General features: G+C 42.6%; 2 protein-coding genes across 2 annotated transcripts; both read right to left on the bottom strand.

Annotated features, from left to right (window-relative positions):
* Positions 1 to 3834: 3834 nt before the first annotated feature.
* On the bottom strand, positions 3835 to 10131 carry LOC123481585. Its single transcript, XM_045206105.1, has 6 exons — positions 10070 to 10131; positions 8243 to 8536; positions 7790 to 8071; positions 7540 to 7644; positions 4300 to 4343; positions 3835 to 4035 (listed from the first exon to the last, which is right to left on the bottom strand). Exons 1-6 carry the CDS (start codon positions 10122 to 10124, stop codon positions 3883 to 3885), a joined length of 933 nt encoding a protein of 310 aa, XP_045062040.1. The 5' UTR covers positions 10125 to 10131; the 3' UTR covers positions 3835 to 3882.
* A 4247-nt stretch (positions 10132 to 14378) lies between these two features.
* Positions 14379 to 22448, bottom strand: LOC123481584. The gene is made up of 5 exons (XM_045206104.1): positions 22392 to 22448; positions 17837 to 18130; positions 17432 to 17545; positions 16047 to 16090; positions 14379 to 15824 (listed from the first exon to the last, which is right to left on the bottom strand). The coding sequence occupies exons 1-5, from the start codon at positions 22444 to 22446 to the stop codon at positions 15627 to 15629; spliced, it is 705 nt and encodes a 234-aa protein (XP_045062039.1). The 5' UTR covers positions 22447 to 22448; the 3' UTR covers positions 14379 to 15626.
* Positions 22449 to 24802: the final 2354 nt, after the last annotated feature.

Raw genomic sequence — 24802 nt, 5'->3', positions numbered from 1 at the left:
TCAAAATTGGAGTCCTCTGAACTTTGAACCATTAACCTTTTGACACCTATCACTGTTGGCTATGTTTCATCTTACAACAGCTACATAGAGGCTGTATTTAGTCAAATGTTACAATGTATGCATCAATATTAAACTACATGGGACAATAATTTTTATTACAGATAACATCAAACAAAAAACGTGGGTACACTTTCAGTTATCGTGGAAACTTTCATCATCACCTTTCAATGCCTTAGCTTTGAAATGTAAATGTTTATACACATTCAGATTGAGTTACCTTTCTAAAATGTGTATAGTATGCCAAGTTATTTAGCTACATGTATTTACCACCACAGCATGGAGAAAGTCAAGTGGAAGCAGTGGAGTGAGGTGGACATGTTCCATGCCATGGAGGACTGCGGGGCAGGGATGGCTATTCGCCAGGCTGCCAAGGTTAGACATCTTTTGTTTTTAGGAGATTACCAGGTGCATGGTATACCTCGGCAGACTCTGGCAGACAAGCTGAGTGGCCGGGTGACCCATGGTTGTCGCAGTGGACCACCCACATTGCTTGAAAATTATCTGGTGCAGTACTTTATCTACCGCGCCAGCCATGGGTTCCCCTTCACCAGACAGAGGCTGAAGAATTACGCGGACAAAATACACTGGTATTTGGTGTTCTATGTGTTTATGTATGTAGAATGCTAGACTGACTGTTCTCTATGTGTGTGATGTAAATGTGGATGTGTAAGGTGATGCCAAAACAAACATATTCATCCTGGATGGACAATTATATATTCTATTCTATTGTAGGTTTCGGCACCCAGGGGAGACAATCCCACCACTGGGGAAGAGGTGGTGGGAAATGTTCAGGAGGAGGCACAAGAACCTGAGCATGAGGAGGCCAGACACCCTGGACAGGGGGAGAGCTGAGTGTGCCACACGTCTGACGATGGACACCTTCTTCACTTCTTATGAGAAGCACTTGGAGGAGAGTGGGTTGAGGGAGAAACCCAGACAAATCTATAACTGCGATGAGTCTGGGTTTCGTAGCGACCAGAGCAGGCACAAAGTGCTGGCTCCCCGGGGCGCAAAACACGTGTACCAGCAGGCTCCGGGGACCAAGGAGCACATCACAGTGCTGGCCTGCTTCAACTCAGCTGGGGAGGACGTCCCCCCATTTATCATCTACCCCGAGTGTTTCCCTGGTGGCCACTACACACTGGGAGGCCCCCCCAAGCCTTGTATGGACGGTCAAACAGTGGCTACATTGACGGGGACCTGTTCAGGAAGTGGTTTTAGCACTTCATTAAGCATGCAGTGAAGGAGCGCCTTCTTCTCTTCGATGGGCACAAGAGCCACATGGACCCGGAGGTGCTCGCGGCGGCACTAAGGGAAGGGGTTATACTTATTTGTCTTCCACCACACTGCACCCATGTCCTGCAGCCGCAGGAAGTGGCATACTTTGGCCCTTTAAAGGCTGAGTTCTCCAAGGTAGCTGTAGACCTTAGCCATTTTGACCACTCCTACATGGTAAACAAATCAGAATTTGCCAGAGTATTCAGCTACCCGTACCAGCGCTGCAAGGACATGCGCAATGTGGTGGAAGGGTTTAAGAAGTGTGGCCTCTTCCCTTTTGACCCTTCAGCCATTGAAGGGTCCTGTTTAATGTTGTCTCGGTCCCTACCGAGTCCCACCACCGCCTCTCCTGGAACCAGCAGCACTGTGCCGTCCATCAGCACCTCCTGCCCAGCGACCACAGGAGGACCCTCAGCCCCTGCTCCAGTCCCAGCCCTAGCTCTAGAAGAGCACCCCCTAATAGAGGGGGGGCTGATAGCAAAGGTCCTGGGGCACATCCTTACTGTCCTGAAGTATCGGCTGGACCGATACAGAAGACTCCCTGTGGTCGCCACATGCCTCACCGGGGTGGAATACACGCCCCAGTGTCAGGAGAGGGGTGAGAAGGAGAGGGCAGAGGCAGAGGAGAAAGAGCCTCGTCAGCCCTCAGAACACAGAGGGCACAGGAGAGGGATGCCATGGATGAGACCATTGACGCCATCGCCTCTGCTGGACCCCCACTGGAACCACTCCTGACAGCTGCATCAACACTGCCAGTGCCTCCCAGTGTGCAACACCTGTAGGAGCCGCCAGAGTCCCCAGCTGCAGAAGAAGGCCACGTGCCTACTTTCCCGGCCACACCATCGTCGGCCCCTCAACCCCACCATTACAAACACCAGCTCCTCCAAGCCATTGTTGGCGGTTTTGTCCACCACCACCACGATGCACACCACCCCCCCTGTCTGTCACCACCAACGCGGCCTCCTCTGGACCAACTGCCTCCTCCGTCTCCCCTGGTCACACCACCATAGCAGCCTCATCTGGTGTCCCTGGCCCCCTGCAATGTGAATATAGCCACCTCCACAGGTAAACACATGTTAAATTACGAAAAAAATACTTTTATCTGTTTTATAAAACTGCAATGTTTTTCTCTCTTTACATATCTACAGTCCATAGCACCAGCCCTCAAGTCATGTCCACCTCCAAAACTTCTGCAGCTTCCTCCAGAGGTATTGATGTAAAAAAGTTGAAAAGGGTTTTCATGAAACATGCTCTGTCTAACACGACTTTTTCTCAAACTGCAGAACAGAAAAGGAAGAGAAAAGCTCCACCGGCCACCTCTGTCACGCCACCCATGACACCACTCTCAGGTACTTCATAATCTGTTTTTCTCTCTCTGTTGTATAAATTACTATTGTTGTTGTAGAACTTCTACATTTTGCAAAACCATGTTAATCAATTTGATTATTATTATTACTTTTTTTATAAAAGAAGACATCCCCTGCTGAGCTTGCTGCGGGGAGCGTGCAAGCTCCCCTCAGGAGTGTAGATCCGAGGTGCCATGGGTGTGCTGTGACTTCTGCCAGCACTGGTTCCACTGGTGTGCAGTGCGATCCAGAGCTGGCGGTGGAGCTGGATTTTTATTGTGATTTTTGTGACAATATAGGGATGGAGGTCGAGATTTCATTGTTTGTTTTGTTTGTTTTCATGTGAAATTCTTTATTAAAAAATAAATAAAAAATACATGTCTAAAATACATATATATATTTATTCAACCCATCTTGTGTATTTATTCCTTTCCAAGTGCATCTCTGCAACACAAACTCCAACAGTGTTTTCATTGTTTATGTCAATGCACATTACTGAAATTAGTTTTATTTGATGTAAATTATTCATACTCATTTATATTTTAGTATTAAACTGTTATCTACTATCTCAAAACATAAGATGTGTAATGAATACTCGGACAGAGTGGTAAGATCCAATCGCAGAATAGCGATGCTTTATTAGAGTACAGACAAGGGAATAGCTTAATCGTGGTCGGGCGGGCTGTGGTCAAAACCGGGCCAGGCATAGACAGGCAGAGGTACCAAAGGAGCGGGCTTAGTCGTAGTCGAGGTCACAGGCACAGGATCAGAGAACGGTAATCACTGGGGTAGACAAGTAGAGGATTAAGCAATTCGGGAAGTCAAACAACAAGGCACAGGTCGGATACACGGGTAATCAAAAACAACAAACTCTCTCTCTCTCTCTCTCTCTCTCTCTCTCTCTCTCTCTCTCTCTCTCTCTCTCTCTCTCTCTCTCTCTCTCTCTCTCTCTCTCTCTCTCTTTTTCGGAACAAAACGCTTAGCAAGTCACAAAGGAACAATACCTCGCACCGACTGAACCTCTGAGCACACCTTATATCCTACCCTAATTATGGACAGGTGTGCTCAGAACTCAGGTGAACCAGATCGAGTCTGATGACTCCCCCTCTCTGTAGATCGGGGAAGTGTCAGACTCTGTCTAGACCCAGCCAACCCCCGATCCCTTACAAGATGAATCTGTAAAACAAATTATGAGACATTATTTGGTTACAACACTGAATTTGATGAAGGTCATGGGGTGGTTCACAGGCTGGAGATGGGGGTCTCCTGCCTCACTGTAGATGGTGAGTGACGCTAGACCTTCACCTGGAGACACCTGCTCTTCACCACCTGCTTGACTGTTATCTGGAGTCTGGAGAATAAAAACATACAGCAACAACTTCACTATACATTTGTGAATGCTAACCCAGGTATAAAACAAGGTCTTTAATGACCTCAAATCAATAAATTAAAAATGTATCAGTGACTGTTAAATGCTCTACAATATAAGTAATATAAGAAATGAACATGAGTTTATCGGTAATTCAGGTTTCATCAATTTTCCATTAACTGCATTTTTTACATGTCATCCACAACGACACAGTATCAGTGATGTTAAATATCTGATGGATCTTACCCCAACTGTAGCATAATCTGTGTTCTTAATTTCCCTTTTGCCACCTATAAACAAACCACATAAATCCAATAAAGATTCACTGTGAGTGTATATATACGGGACCAGTCAAAAGTTTGGACACACCTACTCATTCCAGTGTATTTACTATTTTCTACATTATAGAATAAAAGTGAAGACATCAAAACTATGAAATAACACATATGGAATCATGTAGTAACCCAAAAATTAAACAAATCAAAATATATTTGAGATTCTTCAAAGTAGCCACCCTTTGCCTTGATGATAGCTTTGCACACTCTTGTCATTCTCTCAACCAGCTTCACCTGGAATGCTTTTCCAACAGTCTTGAAGGAGTTCCCACATATGCTGAGCACTTGTTGGCTAGTTTTCCTTCACTCTGCGGTCCAATTCATCCCAAACCATCTCAATTGGGTTGAGGTCGGGCGATTGTGGAGGCCAGGTCATCTGATGCAGCACTCCATCACTCTCCTTGGTCAAATAGCCCTTACACAGCCTTGAGGTGTGTGTTGGGTCATTGTCCTGTTGAAATACAAATGATAGTCCCACTATGCGCAAACCAGATGGGATGGCTTATTGCTGCAGAATGCAGTGGTAGCCATGCTGGTTAAGTGTGCCTTGAATTCTAAATAAATCACCTACAGTGTCACCAGCAAAGCACCCCCACACCATCACAACTCCTCCTCCATGTTTAACGGTGGGAACCACACATGTGGAGATAATTTGTTCACCTACTCTGCATCTCACAAAGACACGGCGGTTGGAACCAAAAATCTCAAATTTGGACTCATCAGACCAAAGGACAGATTTCCATGGGTCTAAGGTTCATTACTCGTGTTTCTTGGCCCAAGCAAGTCTCTTCTTATTAGTGGTGTCCTTTAGTAGTGGTTTCTTTGCAGCAATTCAACCATGAAGGCCTGAACCTCTGAACATTTGATGTTGAGATGTGTCTGTTACTTGAACTCTGTGAAGCATTTATTTGGGCTGCAATCTGAGGTGTAGTTATTCTAATGAATTTATCCTCTGCAGCAGAGGTATCTCTGGGTCTTTCTTTCCTGTGGCGGTCCTCATGAGAGACACTTTCATCATAGCGCTTGATGGTTTCTGCGACTGCACTTGAAGAAACTTTCAAAGTTCTTGACATTTTCCGTATTGACTGACCTTCATGTCTTAAAGTAATGATGGACTGTCGTTTCTCTTTGCTTATTTGAGCTGTTCTTGCCGTAATATGGACTTGGTCTTTTACCAAATAGGCCTATCTTCTGTATACCACCCCTACCTTGTCACAACACAACTGATTGGCTCAAACACATTAAGAAGGAAAGAAATTCCACAAATTAACTTTAAAGAAGGCACACCTGCTAATTGAAACGCATTCCAGGTTATTACCTCATGAAACTGGTTGAGAGAATGCAGAGAGTGTGCAAAGCTGTAATCAAGGCAAAGGGTGGCTACTTTGAAGAATCTAAAATCTAAAATATATTTTGATTTGTTTAACACTTTTTTGGTTACTACATGATTCCATTTTTGTTATTTCATAGTTTTGATGTCTTCACTATTGTTTGCAATGTAGAAAATAGTACAAATAAGGAAAAACCCTTGAATGAGTTGGTGTCCAAACTTTTAACTGGTACTGTATATATATATATATATATATATATATATATATATATATATATATATATATATATACAGTGAGGGAAAAAATATTTGATCCTCTGCTGATGTTGTAAGTTTGCCCACTGTCAAAGAAATGATCAGTCTATAATTTTAATGGTAGGCTTATTTGAACAGTGAGAGACAGAATAACAACAAAAAAATCCAGAAAAACGCATGTCAAAAATGTTATAAATTGATTTGCATTTTAATGAGGGAAATAAGTATTTGACCCCCTCTCAATCAGAAAGATTTCTGGCTCCCATGTGTCTTTTATACAGGTAATGAGCTGAGATTAGGAGCACACTCTTAAAGGGAGTGCTCCTTATCTCAGCTTGTTAGCTGTATAAAAGACACCTGTCCACAGAAGCAATCAATCAACCAGATTCCAAACTCTCCACCATGGCCAAGACCAAAGAGCTCTCCAAGGATGTCAGGGACAAGATTGTAGACCTACACAAGGCCGGAATGGGCTACAAGACCATCGCCAAGCAGCTTGGTGAGAAGGTGACAACAGTTGGTGCGATTATTCGCAAATGGAAGAAACACAAAAGAACTGTCAATCTCCTTCGGCCTGGGGCTCCATGCAAGATCTCACCTCGTGAAGTTGCAATGATCATGAGAACGGTGAGGAATCAGCCCAGAACTACACGGGAGGATCTTGTCAATGATCTCAAGGCAGCTGGGACCATAGTCACCAAGAAAACAATTGGTAACACACTACGCCGTGAAGGACTGAAATCCTGCAGCGCCCGCAAGGTCCCCCTGCTCAAGAAAGCACATATACAGGGCCGTCTGAAGTTTGCCAATGAACATCTGAATGATTCAGAGGAGAACTGGGTGAAAGTGTTGTGGTCAGATGAGACCAAAATCGAGCTCTTTGGCATCAACTCAACTCGCCGTGTTTGGAGGAGGAGGAATGCTGCCTATGACCCCAAGAACACCATCCCCACCGTCAAACATGGAGGTGGAAACATTATGCTTTGGGGGTATTTTTCTGCTAAGGGGACAGGACAACTTCACCGCATCAAAGGGACGATGGACGGGGCCATGTACCGTCAAATCTTGGGTTAGAACCTTCTTCCCTCAGCCAGGGCATTGAAAATGGGTCGTGAATGGGTATTCCAGCATGACAATGACCCAAAACACACGGCCAAGGCAACAAAGGAGTGGCTCAAGAAGAAGCATATTAAGGTCCTGGAGTGGCCTAGGGTTTTGCCAACAAGTATTAAGTCATGTTTTGCAGAGGGGTCAAATACTTATTTCCCTCATTAAAATGCAAATCAATTTATAACATTTTTGACATGCGTTTTTCTGGATTTTTGGTTTGTTATTTTGTCTCTCACTGTTCAAATAAACCTACCATTAAAATTATAGACTGATTATTTCTTTGTCAGTGGGCAAACGTACAAAATCAGCAGGGGATCAAATATTTGTTTCTCTTTCACTGTATATATATAATGTGAAATCATTACAGCCTGTTATCTACGGTATTCACAGTAGCTTAATTAATATAATAAGGTTTCTGTAATAAGAGTGGTCCTGCAGCAGGAACTGTGACTTCACCTTTATTTGGCTTTCGCCAATAAAAAAGGGCACATCCAACCAAGGTGAAGATGATGATGAAGATGATGATGATGATGACGACTGTGACAGAGTAGTTGTGGTCCGCTTTGTGAAAATACAGTGACATCAAAATCTCAACGTCAACATAGCATATCAAATCTCATCTAGTCTAATTTAGTGTGTGTGTGTGTGTGTGTGTGTGTGTGTGTGTGTGTGTGTGTGTGTGTGTGCATGCATGTGAATGTCCTACCAGATTTAGATACACAAATCGTTTCGATCTCCTTGGTGTCGTTGGCCCAGCTGACTTGGTTGCTGTGGTTACAGATGATGGAACCCCCTGCCACATAGACAGAGAGCAGGGGGACAGTGGAGGTCTCAGCCCCTCTACTCTCTCCTCCCACCTGAGAGCAGGTGCTGTTGTTACAGATGGAGGTGACAGAGGTGTTCTGGCCTCTGCAGGTCACAGTCGCATTACAGGGGTCACTCTTGGTGGAGACAGGGTCCACTGTCAGTACTGGAGGCTCAACTCTCTCTGAAAACACATAGAAACCCATTATCGTTCGTATATTAACCTGAGTACATGAGCTAGAGTACCAATGCATCTAAAGAATTAGCCTTTAACCTATAACACCATGTTTAGCTCTATTGATTGATACTGTAACTGTGTCACTGTATAATAAAATAGAAAAACTGTCAACCATACCTTGGACTTCAATGATGTATTTAGCAACAGTGTAGTCTTTGATATCAGACACTACTGCTTCATACGGTCCACTGTCTCCTTCCTGAAGGTTCTTCAATAGCAGAGAGAAGTTTCCCTCACTTAATTCAGCCCTCCCTTCGTACCCTAAAAAGGCTACTTTTGGGGGATACTTTACAACATTGACTGATGTTTTAAACTTCCAAAATAGCAAATCAAAATCCTTTTTCAGTTGAACACTTCCCTGGACATCCAGACGAACATCCTGTCCCTTCAGCACAAACACAGAGCTGGACTCTGTGAAATAAACACACAGAATACTTCATGTAAAAAAAGATGAAATAGTCCATCAAACAATGTGACAAATAGAGCAGTAGGATATATGAATTTAGCAACGCAACCTCCTAAAGGAATGTGTGCAAATTGATTGTTTTTGCAAATAGCCAAACTGGCTGACACATCGTAATGACCCGATTTGCTAAAATAAACTGTTTGCATGCTTTGTAGTTTGGGCTGGAATTTCTCTATACACCCTATTTGTTAAATGGTTTCAAGATGAACCCATCAAAAGGTCAGCAGCTTTTAGATCATCATACTTTGACAATAAATACCTAGGATATGATACACACTTCAGTTTCAGAAACCATTCAGTAAAAGCAACTTGATGAAGGATAACTACAGGAAGTATAACCTAATCTGCCTAAAAGCATAGATAACTTGGGTGCTCAGAGAGTGGGCATTTTTCAGCCCACATACAGTATTTGTAGTCGACTGACAGACATGTCTAAAAACGAGTTGAGCTATGCATTTCCGGTAGTCCGAAGTTCCATGCTTCAAATGGCGTTGTGGGGTAGTTTCCTGTCACTGACTTTCATGTGACACTGAACTTTTTCTTACAATAGTACATTATACTATCACAACCCAAAATGTTTGTATTACACATTAATTGTTGTATTACAAAACATATGTTTAAAACTACAGTATTATTATTATTATAAAATGTGTCCTACAGTTAATTACATACTGTACTTTCAATTTAAAAGTCTCTATGAATTACTTGAATGTTGTAAAAATCAACACATCACAACACATCACATTACTTAAAACTTCAGTACTTCATTAGATCATGTTAAGACTGGTTAGACAACCAGAACACTGGTTAGACTGGTTAGACAACCAGAACACTGGTTAGACTGGTTAGACAACCAGAACACTGGTTAGACTGGTTAGACAACCAGAACACTGGTTAGACTGGTTAGACAACCAGTACACTGGTTAGACTGGTTATAAGCAGAGTAATCAGTACAAATGATGCTGCCTGTTACTTACTGTACCTACTAATCAGATTATAGACACATACAGTATCAGTCAAAAGTTTAGACACACCTACTCATTCAAGGGTTTTTCTTTATTTTTACTATTTTCTACATTGTAGAATAATAGTGAAGACATCAAAACTATGAAATAACATTTGGAATCATGTAGTAGCCAAAAAAGCGTTAAACAAATCAAAATATATGTTATATTTTAGATTCTTCAAATAGCCACCCTTTGCCTTGATGACAGCTTTGCACACTCTTGGCATTCTCTCAACCAGCTTCACCTGGAATGCTTTTCCAACAGTCTTGATGGAGGTCCCACATATGCTGAGCACTTGTTGGCTGCTTTTCCTTCGCTCTGCAGTCCGACTCATCCCAAACCATCCCAAGTGGGTTGAGGTCGTAAAAATAACCCTTGAAAGAGTAGGTGTGTCCAAACTTTTGACTGGTAGCATATGTCTAATCAATGTAATCAATATCACTATAAAGATGTCTTAGAAAATGCTCTTACCTGTTTGATGGACGAGAGTTAGTAGAATAGCGATGGTGAAACGCACGGTCCCCATACTTCGATAAATGACTAAACCTAAATGAGGACGTATTGTCACATAAGCCTATACTTCCTCTTTCTCTAATAGTGTTTTACACTCATAGCCACACATTTCACACAAGATTAACATTTTGTTTGCAATTCTAACATGTTTCATTGCATGTGAAATGACTTCATAACCAGTTTCCAATACATTTTAAATGTATTTAGGAACTGTAAATACACTCTGTTGTTTGTGAGAGCAAAGACGGGGCAGAATGCATTTTTATCATGTTATAAATAAATGTGTGTTACTGTAAGACAGGTTATTGTGTAATCCAAGTATTTCCAAAAGTTTTTAACATGTACATTTCTGGTAGGGCAGCCCTTACCAACTTAATGACACCCAAATAGGGGAGCCATGCCTTTCATTAAATAGCAGAAAACGAATAAATCAGTTTACATTCATACTGATTATTTAGACTATGGTCATATTGTCTATATGAATGCAGCTGCCACTGAATTGAAGTCATTGGACAGAGTTTATCATAGAGCACTACGCTTTATTACGGGTGAAAGGTTCGGTACACATCACTGCATTCTGTATCAGAAATGAGGTTGGCCCTTTCTGAGGTCTGGTAGATCAATGCATTACACTCTTTTAGTTTATAAAACCCTCCAGCAGAAACCTCCACCGGACCTTACTTCATTGTTAACTTACAGACGTACGTGTCACCAGACCCGGTCTCAGAGATGGATAACTCTGGAGATCCCTTCGCTCTCCACTGAAGTAGGTACATCTGCTTTTAGTTTGTTTTTTTGCACCTTACTTATGGAATAATCTCTGTATATTGATGTATAATGATGTGTATATTGATGTGTAGTGTATTATTAATGTATAATGATGTGTATAATGATGTGTATAACAATGTGTTGTGTATATTGATGTGTGTATTGATGTGTATATTGATGTGTATAATGATGTGTATTCAGGGCTCATCTGTGAAAGTGACCTTGGTCTCAGCATGACTTAAATAAAAATAGAATAACTTTCATATAACGAGGCCCCGTGTAGCTCAGTTGGTAGAGCATGGCACTTGCAACGCCAGGGTTGTGGGTTCGATTCCCACGGGGGGCCAGTATGAAAATGTATACACTCACTAACTGTAAGTCGCTCTGGATAAGAGCGTCTGATAATTTACTAAAAATGTTTTTAAAAATGTAAAATACGGTATGATGCAAAATGCTGTATGTTGAAAGTAATACATTTTTAAACAAAACATTGTGGGATTATATCAACAATGGACAAATACCAAAATATAGTTATCCTTTAACAGTTCATAGCAACAAAACAGTCAGTCTTCAAGGCCTCAGAGAGATCACATTGTTCAGTAGAACAAAACAATACAATTCAAAAAGCCTTCCAAGTCTGATCCATCATCACAATCCATCTTCATCAACTTTACATCATCATTATCATCATCATGGAAACACTGGTCGTGTTCCCCTGCTCAGACGTTGCATGGTTGCATGCCGCATCATTGACTGTGCCATTGGGCAACAGATTGCTATAACATGTGGTTAGCTGAACGTGAAATACCTATCAAGGCTTTGTAAGATCTGGAATGCATCAGCAACACCTGCTACGTCTGAGCAGAGGAACATGACCAATGTCTCCATAATGACATAATCATGATGATACCTGGGTTCAAATACTATTTGAAATCTTTCAAATACTTTAAGGACCGGTTTCCCGGACACACATTAAGACTTGTTGTGGACTAAGAAGCACTTTCAATGGAGAATCTCCATTCAACATGGTTTATAGTTTAAGACTTTATCTTTGTCTTATAAACCAGCTGCTTAGCGTTTGCTTCAGTCTGTCTAGAGTGCCAGGTGGGCGGAGTTTGCAGTTTTCCAACTATTCGATTGGTTCCATTGCACCAGGCAAGCTCAATCAAGCCTAGCTAATGTATTTGAAATTATATTTCAAAAAGTATTTGAACCCAGGTCTGATCATGATTGCCACCACAGAATAATCACATTGGCTTCATCATCCTCTCAAATCATCTCAATATACCAACAGTCTGAATACATTCTCTCCTGTACACCAAATGAAGGCATGGGTTAATATACTCTAAAGCCAAAATTAGGTATCTCTCAAGTCCTGACACATATACAGTCCTGAAACATCTCTCACAAGTTACCCAACAATAAGTTACCCAAAATATAATCTACACATGGTTACCATAGAGTTCCTAAAGTGCAGACGGCCTATCATTTCCACCATCAGAGGAAGAAATAGAAGGGTGTACTAATGACTCACTGGCACAGGAGGTTGGTGCCACCTTAATTGGGGAGAACGGGCTCGTGGTAATGGCTGGAGCGGAACATGTGGAACGGTGTCAAATAGAATGTGTTTGATGCCATTCTATTTGCACTGTTACCAGCCAATATTATGACCGTTCTCCCCTCGGCAGCCTCCACTGGTCACTGGGTGCCATAAAAGCCCTAGTCAAAAGTAGTGCACTACGTAGGGAATAGGGTGTTATTTGAGTCTAAAGGTTCTCTGGTGTCTAATATGGAGGTGTGACATACAACATAGAATAGGCCTATAGCGCACTGTGGAACGCATCCTTCTGCTAGCGTTGATTCCTCTGAATAGCTCTCATTGATTACCTAGACATGTTTTATTTTCTCTCAATGTGCTTACAGTCAAACCGACTAAAGACAGGAAATGTCCCCCTCTTGGTTCATCACTTATCACTCATCACTTATCACTTATCACCCACCAGTGTTGTATGCATTTCTACCTTTGTTTCTTTTTTTGTTTTGTTTCTACAAACTATGTGCCTCTCTCCTTCTTTATTTCTCTGTCTGATGAAGGTCCGCCATGACCATAATGGATGAGAGTGTCCGCCACTTTCATTTCATTGTTTTCTTTTGCTCAGACAGTGATACCTTCTCTGTCACAGTAATTAATCAGATAGGGCCGGGATTCAGGTTTCAGATTTAATCTTGGCTTGAAGGCCCAATGCATCCGTTTTTATAGCAATACCAAATCCTTTCTGGGTAATAATTAAGTACCGTACTTTAATAGTCTACTTTTAAAATGGACAAAAATAGCTTTTTTAGCAAAAAAATATTTCTCAATCAAGAATTTTGCTAGGACTGTCTGGGAGTGGTCTGAGTGAAGAGGTGAAAAGTGAAAACTAGCTGTTATTGGCAGAGAGGTTTGGAACTCTCTTTGTTATTGGTCTGTTAACCAATTTACCACCTGCATTGTCACTAGGCCAGCCGAAACTTCCACCCATGCAAACCAGCTGATTAGAAGGTCCTGTGTAGATTGTATTTTCAACCAGCAACTATCAGGAAATAACACTGATCCAATTTTTTAAAAACTTTTACAGCGTTAGTTTCATGTACAATACAATACAAAACATAGGAACATTTTTATTTTCACTGCACTGGGCATTTAAGTATTAAGAAAGGTTTTAAAAAATACATTATTTTTCATTTGTTGCTACATAACATAGCATGGATTGACATAATATAGCACAACATGACACAGTTAATATTGCACAGCATAACATATACAAATACCTTACTCTACAGTTTCTGTTTAATACCCACTGTGATGAATGAATGTAACGTGTTTAATTATTTGTATGTATTTTATGCTATACTAATATTGTAATTTCATTTTCAGATAGCTTATCATATGTAACACTATGACTTCAATTAAAATTACTCGTACAACAACTCCAAAATTATCCTTGAAAAAAAAATATTTTTTTATGCAGAAAACATAACTTATTACAAGCTTGATCATAAGACATTATAAAAGTTAATACAACCAGTTATAAAGCATTATATCAGCAGGGTTTAAGTGAAGTGTTAGCAAGTTGTCTTTTCACAAAACACACATGCGTCACCATGAACCACACGTAGCCTGCTGGTGTTACTGCTGTCGGTGTGGTTTGAGCCAGGAAGAAGAAGTTGCTCTGAACAACAGCAGACAACAGGAAACACAGGCACAAACAGACTTTTCACAATCATTTGTCTATTCATCTACCTACAGTATTTATCATATTCATTGAATGTTCCATTGACAGGGTTTCCCACAGTGAGGATGTTATATAAAAAAAAAAATGAAAGGCATGTAGCCTAGCGATTAAGAGCATTGGGCCAGTAACCGAAAGGTCACTGGCTCAAATCCCAGAGCCGACTAGTTGAAAAATCTGTTGATGTGCCCTTGAGCAAGGCACTTAACCGTAATTGCTCAGGATAAGAGTGTCTGCTAAATTACTAAAATGTAAATAATTTACATTTTTTACTTTAAAATAAATATGTAAACGAATAAAAACATGAATGTACAAATTATGTATGGAAACGCAATAAGCAAAATAAATGATATTTTCCAGTCTGCAAAGAGAGTCATCGGTAAGGGGGAAACTCACCTCATCCACACATTAGCTAGCATGGTGGAGAAGTGAGTAAATGCCAATGAGGGGGGATGATTACATGGCCCAAGTTCAGACTTTAGCCAGGACACCAGGGTTAACACACCTACTCTTGCAATAAGTGCCATGGAATGTTTATTGATTGTCAAGACACCTGTTTGAAAGACAGCAATGTATGCCCCCTTCACTGCCTGGGATTCAATCTTAAGACCAGAGGATATGTGCCCCATACTTGCCCTCTAACATTATTTCCAGTAGCATCTGGTCTCCCATCTAGGGACCAACCAGGACCTGCTTAGCTTCAGAGTCAAGCCAGCAGTGGGATGCAGGATGGGATGCTGCTGTCCTGCAGATACCCTGTATATTTGTATATCCACTGCTCATTCTCTTACAACTCTATACCTATTTTGTATAGAAATGTATGTCGACTTAAAATATCATGTTTATTTCTTAATTTTAATTCACATATTGATGCCATAGGTAAATGGTGCCACCTGTATATTATTTAGAGGACGGGATAAGGATGATTTAAATGGTTTCACCGTACAGATAAGTCTACACTTTTTCCAGACACAATGATTGCCTGACTACCTCCGGAGGTGGGCAGGAAGATATGATCACATTCAGATCACAATGCCTCTTTTAATCATCTACACCTGTCTACAAATGTGGGCACAATCAGAAAGTGGATAAGAACAGGACAAAGGACACATGTTAGAACCAGGTATAAACAGGGCTATTGAGAGTAAGGTGTAGATTCAATCCAGACCGCGGAAGTTCTGCGTTATAGTACGATTTAAATGTAAAGGTAATTTCTGATTGAGCAGACATATGCAAGGTTTACCGGGAATGCAGTCTCCGCGAACACGGGAACATTGCCTTTAAATTTAAAGAATTCAATGCGATCACACTTTGTCATCTAGGCACCATTTACAGATAATTTCCGATTGAGCTAACATATGCAGCATTTATCGTGAATGCTGTCTCAGCGAATGCAGGAACATTGGCTTTAAAAGATACTTAGCTGACAAAGGGTAATCTAATACAATCGGATTGAATCCCAGCCTAATACAATGTTACAATTCCTTATTCCCCACCTCAGCATATAAACTCTCAGGCATGGAGGTCATGGGGAGGTCTACGGGTGGAGGCTGGTCTCCCACCATGGTGGGGCGGTTCACAGGCTTGGGGCGGTGGCCTCCCACCATACTGTATATGGTGGGGGATGCTGGACAGACCTGCTCTTCACCACCTGCTTGGCCGTTATCTTTAATCTGGAGAGTAAAAAAATACAGTAAAAGCTTCACTATGTATTTATGAATAGTGAACCAGGTATAAAACAAGGTATTTAATGACTTAATAAATTAAAAATGTCTCAGTGGCTGTTCAATGCGCAACAATATAAGCATTAAATGAACATAAGTTTACCGTTAATTTAGAATTTAGAATGTATACATTTTCTACTAACATTTTGTAGTTGAGGTACAGTATCTTACCCTGACTGAAGCATACTCTGTGTTTATCATTTCCTTTTTGCCACCTATAATTCAACAACATAAAAATCCAATAAAGATATAAAAGTAAGATGTTCAGAGTTGATCCAAAAATATACAGTATATATGTACTGTATATACACTACATGGCCAAAAGTATATGGACACCCCTATTTCAGCCACACCATTGCTGACAGGTGTATAAAATCGAGCACACAAGCCATGCAATCTCCATAGACAAACATTGGCAGTAGAATGGCCTTCCTGAAGAGCTCAGTGACTTTCAACGTTGCACCTTCATAGGATGCCAACTTTCCAACAAGTCAGTTCATCAAATTTCTTCCCTGCGAGAGCTTCCCCGGTCAACTGTAAGTGCTGTTATTGTGAAGTGGAAACGTCTAGGAGCAACAACGGCTCAGCCACAACGTGGTAGGCCACACAAGCTCACAGTACGGAACCACCGAGTGCTGAAGCATGTAGCGCGTAAAAATTGTCTGTCCTCGGTTGCAACACACTACCGAGTTCCAAACTGCCTCTGGAAGCAACGTCAGCACAATAACTGTTAGTCGGGAGCTTCATGAAGTGGGTTTCCATGGCCGAGCAGCCGCACACAAGCCTAAGATCACAATGCGCAGTGCCAAGCGTCGGCTGGAGTGGTGTAAAGCTTGCCGCCATTGGACTCATTGGATGCAGTCGAAACTCGTTCTCTGGAATGATGAATCATGCTTCACCATCTGGCAGTCCGACGGACCAATCTGGTTTTGGCGGATGCCAGGAGAACGCTACCTGACCCAATGCATAGTGCCAACTGTAAAGTTTGGTGGAGGAGGAATAATGGTCTGGGGCTGTTTTTCATTGTTCGGGCTAGGCCCCTTAGTTCCAGTGAAGGGAAATCCTAACACTACAGCATACATTTAGATTCTAGATGATTCTGTGCTTCCAACTTTGTAGCAACGGTTTGGGGAAGGCTCTTTCCTGTTTCAGCATTACAATGCCCCCGTGCACAGAGCCCTGACCTCAACCCCATCAAACACCTTTGGGATGAATTAGAACGCCGACTGCGAGCCAGGCCTAATCGCCCAACATTGGTGCCCGACCTAACTAATGCTCTTGTGGCTAAATGGAAGCAAGTCCCCGCAGCAATGTTCCAACATCTAGTAGAAAGCCTTCCCAGAAGAGTGGAGACTGTTATAGCAGCAAAGGGGGCACCAACTCCATATTAATGCCCATGATTTTGAAATGAGATGTTCGATGACCAGGTGTCCACATACTTTTGGTAATGTAGTGTATTTATATATGCATACAAAATGATGTTATCACAATAGTTTAATGAACATAATGAAGTTACTGTATTAAGAGTGATCCTGCAGAAGGAGCAATGAGCTTACCTTTATTCATCTTTTGCCAAAGAACAACGCCAATCAGGAAGAGTAATACAAATACGATGAGGCCGCCGACAGGTATCCAGACTTTGACATAGTAGTCATCCACTTCCTCCCACGCTAGTTTTGGAAATACAGTAATCATAAAAATCACAAAGTCAACAAAGCATATAACATGCAGTCTAGTTTAGTGTGCGTGCATATACAGGCCATTGATGGAGGACTTAGAGTTCTAGAGGCTGAACTCGCTCTGAAAACACATAGAAACCCATTATCGTTCGTATATTAACCTGAGTCCATGAGCTAGAGTACCAATGCATCTAAAGAATTAGCCTTTAACCTATAACACCATGTTTAGCTCTATTGATTGATTCTGTAACTGTGTCACTGTATAATAAAATAGAACCATACCTTGGACTTCTATCAAGTATGTAGCAACGTTGGTGTTTTTGTTACCAGACACTACTGCAGTATAAGTTCCACTGTCTCCTTCCTGAATGTTCTTCAGTAGCAGAGAGAGGTTACCCTCACTAATTTCAGCCCTACCTTTGAACCTTTCAAAGGTTACTTTTGGGGGGTACTTTGCAACATTGAATGTTGTGTTAAACTTCCAAAATAGCACATCAATATCTTTTTTCAGTTGAACATTTCCCAGGACATCCAGACGAACATCCTGTCCCTTCTGCACAAACACAGAGCTGGACTCTGTGAAATAAACAAACAGAATACTTCATGTAAAAAAATATGAAATAGTCCAGCAAACAATGTGACAAATAGAGCAGTAGCATATATGAATTTAGTAAAGCAACCACCTAAAGGAAGATGTGCAAATTGATTGTTTTTTCAAATAGCCAAACTGGCTGACACATCATAATGACCCGATTTGCTAAAATAAACTGTTTGCATGCTTTGTAGTTTGGGCTGGAATTTCTCTATACACCCTATTTGTTAAATGGTTTAAAGATGAACCCATCAAAAGGTCAGCAGCTTTTAGATCATCATACTCACAACCATTGTTACAAGTAATAATGTCACGCCCTGACTCTGGGGACTCTTATTTGTTGAGTCAGGGTGTGATTTTCTATGTTGTATTTTCGATGTTTGTGATCTAGGTTTTGTAGTTCTATGTTGGCCGGGTGTGTTTCCCAATCAGAGGCAGCTGTCGCTCATTGTCTCTGATAGGGGAGCATACTTAGGCAGCCTATTGGCAATTAGGTGTTGTGGGATCTTGTTCCGTGTGAGGTTTGTTGTGTGTTACCTTTGGACATCACGTTTCGTTGGTTTATTGTTTTGTCGTTGTTTATTAAGTTTAAAATAAACATGTATGCATATCACGCGGCGCCTTGGTCTGACCCGTCTATGAACGAACGTGACAGAAGATCCCACCAAACGAGGACCAAGCAGCGTGCCCAGGCGGAGAGAGTAGCCATGTCACAGGTGGGCAATTGGTGGTCATGGGAGGAGATATTTGCGGGTAAAGGGCCATGGGCGAAGGTAGATGCCCAGGCAGGAGAGGAGCAACGGCAACACAGAGGACGCCGGTCGAGGAAGAAGCCCGAGAGACAGCCCCAATAAAAAAAATTGGGGGGGCTAAAAGGGTGGTTGGCGGAGCCAACTCCCCGTACTCACGCGAGGAAGCGTGTGACTGGGCAGGCTCCGTGTTATGCGGAGCTACGTACTGTGTTGCCAGTGTGCCGGCACAGTCCTGTACATCCTGTGCTAGCACCACGCACGTGCTGTGCGAAGATGGGCATCCAGCCAGGACGGGGTGTGCCGGCTCAACGCTCCTGGTCTCCAGTACGCCTCCTCGGTCCCGCATATCCTGCGCCGGTTCTACGTACTGTATCGCCAGTGCGCGTGCACAGCCCTGTGCTTCCTGTGCTAATGCCTCACACATACTGTGCGGAAGTAGGCATCCAGCCAGGATGGGTTGTGCCAGCTCTCCACTTCAGACCTCCAGTCCGCCTCCACAGTCCGGTACGGCCCGTTCCTGCTCCTCGCACCAAGCCAGTGGTGCGGGTCGCCAGCCCGGCCTGTTCCTGCTCCTCGCACCAAGCCAGTGGTGCGCGTCACCAGTCCGGCCCGGCCTGTTCCCGCTCCTCGCACCAAGAGAGTGGTGCGTGTTCCCAGACCGGCCCGGCCTGTTCCTGCTCCTCGCACCAAGGAAGTGGTGCATGTTCCTAGTCCGGTTCGGCCCGTGCCTGCTCCTCGCACCAGACCAGTGGTGAGTGTGTCCAGTCCGGCACGGCCCGTGCCCGTTCCACCGGTGCCTGGTCCGGCACCAGTCAGCAGCTCCAGTCCGGAGCCAGAGCAGTCCGCTCCACCGGTGCCTGATCTAGCTCAGGTCAGCGGCTCCACTCCGGAGCCAGAGCAGTCCGCTCCACCGGGGTCCATTCCAGATCCGGTCAGCGGCTTCACTCCGGAGCCTGAGCAGTCCGCTCCACCGGTGCCCAGTCCAGCTCCGGTCAGCGGCTCCAGTCCGGAGCCTGAGCAGTCCGCTCCACCGGTGCCTGGTCCAGCTCCGGTCAGCGGCTCCAGTCCAGACCCAGAGCAGTCCACTCCACCGGGGTCCAGTCCAGCTCCGGTCAGCGGCTCCACTCCGGAGCCTGAGCAGTCCGCTCCACCGGTGCCAGGTCCAGCTCCGGTCAGCTGCTCCAGTCCAGACCCAGAGTAGTCCACTCCACCGGGGTCCAGTCCAGCTCCGGTCAGCGGCTCCACTCCGGAGCCAGAGCAGTCCGCACCACCGGTGCCTGATCCAGCTCAGGTCAGCGGCTCCACTCCGGAGCCAGAGCAGTCCGCTCCACCGGTGCCAAGTCCAGCTCCGGTCAGCGGCTCCAGTCCGGAGCCTGAGTAGTCCGCTCCACCGGTGCCTGGTCCAGCTTCGGTCAGCGGCTCCAGTCCAGACCCAGACATCAGCCCCTCTCCAGGTTCGGGGTCTCCCACACCAGGGTCCAGACAGGGCTTGGAGTATAGTGGGAGGAAGGAGAGGGGAAGGAGCGCGCCGAGGTCCAGACCAGACCAGGGGCGCAACAGGGAGGCGGAGAATAGGTGGTTGTCACGCCCGGAGCCGGATCCGCCTCCGAGGCGGAATGCCCACCCGGCCCCTACCCTGTTAAGTAAAGGTTGTGTGGTCGGAGTCCGCACCTTTGGGGGGGGATACTGTCACGCCCTGACTCTGAGGACTCTTATTTGTTGAGTCAGGGTGTGATTTTCTATGTTGTATTTTCTATGTTTGTGATCTAGGTTTTGTAGTTCTATGTTTGGCCGGGTGTGTTTCCCAATCAGAGGCAGCTGTCGCTCGTTGTCTCTGACAGGGGAGCATAGTATTGGCAATTAGGTGTTGTGGGATCTTGTTCCGTGTGAGGTTTGTTGTGTGTTACCTTTGGACGTCACGTTTCGTTGGTTTATTGTTTTGTCGTTGTTTATTAAGTTTAAAATAAACATGTATGCATATCACGCTGCGCCTTGGTCTGACCCGTCTATGAACGAACGTGACAAATATAGAAGTACTTTGACAATAAATAACTAGGATATGATACACACTTCAGTTTCAGAAACCATTCAGTAAAAGCAACTTGATGAAGGATAACTACAGGAAGTATAACCTAATCTGCCTAAAAGCATAGATAACTTGGGTGCTCAGAGAGTGGGCATTTTTCAGCCCACATACAGTATTTGTGGTCGACTGACAGACATGTCTAAAAACGAGTTGAGCTATGCATTTCCGGTAGTCCGAAGTTCCATGCTTCAAATGGCGTTGTGGGGTAGTTTCCTGTCACTGACTTTCATGTGACACTGAACTTTTTCTTACAATAGTACATTATACTATCACAACCCAAAATGTTTGCATTACACATTAATTGTTGTATTACAAAACATATGTTTAAAACTACAGTATTATTATTATTATAAAATGTGTCCTACAGTTAATTACATACTGTACTTTCAATTTAAAAGTCTCTATGAATTACTTGAATGTTGTAAAAATCAACACATCACAACACATCACATGACTTAAAACTTCAGTACTTCATTAGATCATGTTAGACTGGTTAGACAACCAGAACACTGGTTAGACTGGTTAGACAACCAGAACACTGGTTAGACTGGTTAGACAACCAGAACGCTGGTTAGACTGGTTAGAAAACCAGTACACTGGTTAGACTGGTTAGACAACCAGAACACTGGTTAGACTGGTTAGACAACCAGAACACTGGTTAGACAACCAGAACACTGGTTAGACTGGTTAGACAACCAGTACGCTGGTTGGACTGGTTAGAAAACCAGTACACTGGTTAGACTGGTTAGACAACCAGTACACTGGTTAGACTGGTTAGACAACCAGTACACTGGTTAGACTGGTTAGACAACCAGAACACTGGTTAGACTGGTTAGACAACCAGTACACTGGTTAGACTGGTTATAAGCAGAGTAATCAGTACAAATGATGCTGCCTGTTACTTACTGTACCTACTAATCAGATTATAGACACATACAGTATCAGTCAAAAGTTTAGACACACCTACTCCTTCAAGGGTTTTTCTTTATTTTTACTATTTTCTACTTTGTAGAATAATAGTGAAGACATCAAAACTATGAAATAACATTTGGAATCATGTAGTAGCCAAAAAAGCGTTAAACAAATCAAAATATATGTTATATTTTAGATTCTTCAAATAGCCACCCTTTGCCTTGATGACAGCTTTGCACACTCTTGGCATTCTCTCAACCAGCTTCACCTGGAATGCTTTTCCAACAGTCTTGATGGAGTTCCCACATATGCTGAGCACTTGTTGGCTGCTTTTCCTTCACTCTGCAGTCCGACTCATCCCAAACCATCCCAAGTGGGTTGAGGTCATAAAAATAACCCTTGAAAGAGTAGGTGTGTCCAAACTTTTGACTGGTAGCGTATGTCTAATCAATGTAATCAATATCACTATAAAGATGTCTTAGAAAATGCTCTTACCTGTTTGATGGACGAGAGTTAGTAGAATAGTGATGGTGAAACGCACGGTCCCCATACTTCGATAAATGACTCAACCTAAACGAGGAAGTATTGTCACATAAGCCTGTACTTCCTCTTTCTCTAATAGTGTTTTACACTCATAGCCACACATTTCCCACAAGATTAACATTTTGTTTGCAATTCTAACATGTTTCATTGCATGTGAAATGACTTCATAACCAGTTTCCAATACATTTTAAATGTATTTAGGAACTGTAAATACACTCTGTTGTTTGTGAGAGCAAAGACGGGGCAGAATGCATTTTTATCATGTTATAAATAAATGTGTGTTACTGTAAGACAGGTTATTGTGTAATCCAAATATTTCCAAAAGTTTTTAACATGTACATTTCTGGTAGGGCAGCCCTTACCAACAATGACACCCAAATAGGGGGAGCCATGCCTTTCATTAAATAGCAGAAAACGAATAAATCAGTTGACATTCATACTGATTATTTAGACTATGGTCATATTGTCTATATGAATGCAGCTGCCACTGAATTGAAGTCATTGGACAGAGTTTATCATAGAGCACTACGCTTTATTACGGGTGAAAGGTTCGGTACACATCACTGCATTCTGTATCAGAAATGAGGTTGGCCCTTTCTGAGGTCTGGTAGATCAATGCATTACACTCTTTTAGTTTATAAAACCCTCCAGCAGAAACCTCCACCGTACCTTACTTCATTGTTAACTTACAGGCGTACGTGTCACCAGACCCGGTCTCAGAGATGGATAACTCTGGAGATCCCTTCACTCTCCACTGAAGTAGGTACATCTGCTTTTAGTTAGTTTTTTTGCACCTTACTTATGGAATAATCTCTGTATATTGATGTGTATTGATGTGTATATTGATGTGTAGTGTATTATTAATGTATAATGATGTGTATAATGATGTGTATAACAATGTGTTGTGTATATTGATGTGTATATTGATGTGTATAATGATGTGTATTCAGGGCACATCTGTGAAAGTGACCTTGGTCTCAGCATTACTTAAATAAAAATATAATAACTTTCATATAACGAGGCCCCGTGTAGCTCAGTTGGTAGAGCATGGCACTTGCAACGCCAGGGTTGTGGGTTCGATTCCCACGGGGGGTCAGTATGAAAATGTATACACTCACTAACTGTAAGTCGCTCTGGATAAGAGTGTCTGATAATTTACTAAAAATGTTTTTTTTAATGTAAAATACGGTATGATGCATTTTGCATCATATGATGCAAAATGCTGTATGTTGAAAGTGATACATTTTTAAGCAACACATTGTGGGATTATATCAACAATGGACAAATACCAAAATATAGTTCTCCTTTAACAGTTCATAGCAACAAAACAGTCAGTCTTCAAGGCCTCAGAGAGATCACATTGTTCAGTAGAACAAAACAATACAATTCAAAAAGCCTTCCAAGTCTGATCCATCATCACAATCCATCTTCATCAACTTTACATCATTATCATCATCATGGTAACACTGGTCGTGTTCCCCTGCTCAGACGTTGCATGAATTAACCAAAGATTGCTATAACATGTGGTTAGCTGAACGTGAAATACCTATCTAGGGGTTGTAAGATCTGGAATGCATCAGCAACATCTGCTACGTCTGAGCAGAGAAACACGACCAATGTCTCCATAATGACATAATCATGATGATACCTGGGTTCAAATACTATTTGAAATCTTTCAAATACTTTAAGGACCGGTTTCCCGGACACACAGTAAGCCTTGTTGTGGACTAAGAAGCACTTTCAATGGAGAATCTCCATTCAACATGGTTTATAGTTTAAGACTAGGCTTTATCTTTGTCTTATAAACCAGCTCCTTAGCGTTTGCTTCAGTCTGTCTAGAGTGCCAGGTGGGCGGAGTTTGCAGTTTTCCAACTATTCGATTGGTTCCATTGCACCAGGCAAGCTCAATCAAGCCTAGCTAATGTATTTGAAATTATTTTCAAAAGTATTTGAACCCAGGTCTGATCATGATTGCCACCACAGAATAATCACATTGGCTTCATCATCCTCTCAAATCATCTCAATATACCAACAGTCTGAATACATTCTCTCCTGTACACCAAATGAAGGCATGGGTTAATATACTCTAAAGCCAAAATTAGGTATCTCTCAAGTCCTGACACATATACAGTCCTGAAACATCTCTCACAAGTTACCCAACAATAAGTTACCCAAAATATAATCTACACATGGTTACCATAGAGTTCCTAAAGTGCAGACGGCCTATCATTTCCACCATCAGAGGAAGAAATAGAAGGGTGTACTAATGAGTCACTGGCACAGGAGGTTGGTGCCACCTTAATTGGGGAGAACGGGCTCGTGGTAATGGCTGGAGCGGAACATGTGGAACGGTGTCAAATAGA

Source organism: Coregonus clupeaformis, chromosome 21 (genome assembly GCF_020615455.1).
Source record: "Coregonus clupeaformis isolate EN_2021a chromosome 21, ASM2061545v1, whole genome shotgun sequence".
NCBI lineage: Eukaryota > Metazoa > Chordata > Actinopteri > Salmoniformes > Salmonidae > Coregonus > Coregonus clupeaformis.
The sequence above is the reverse complement of the archived record's forward strand: the minus strand, read 5'-3'. Positions and strand labels throughout refer to the sequence as shown.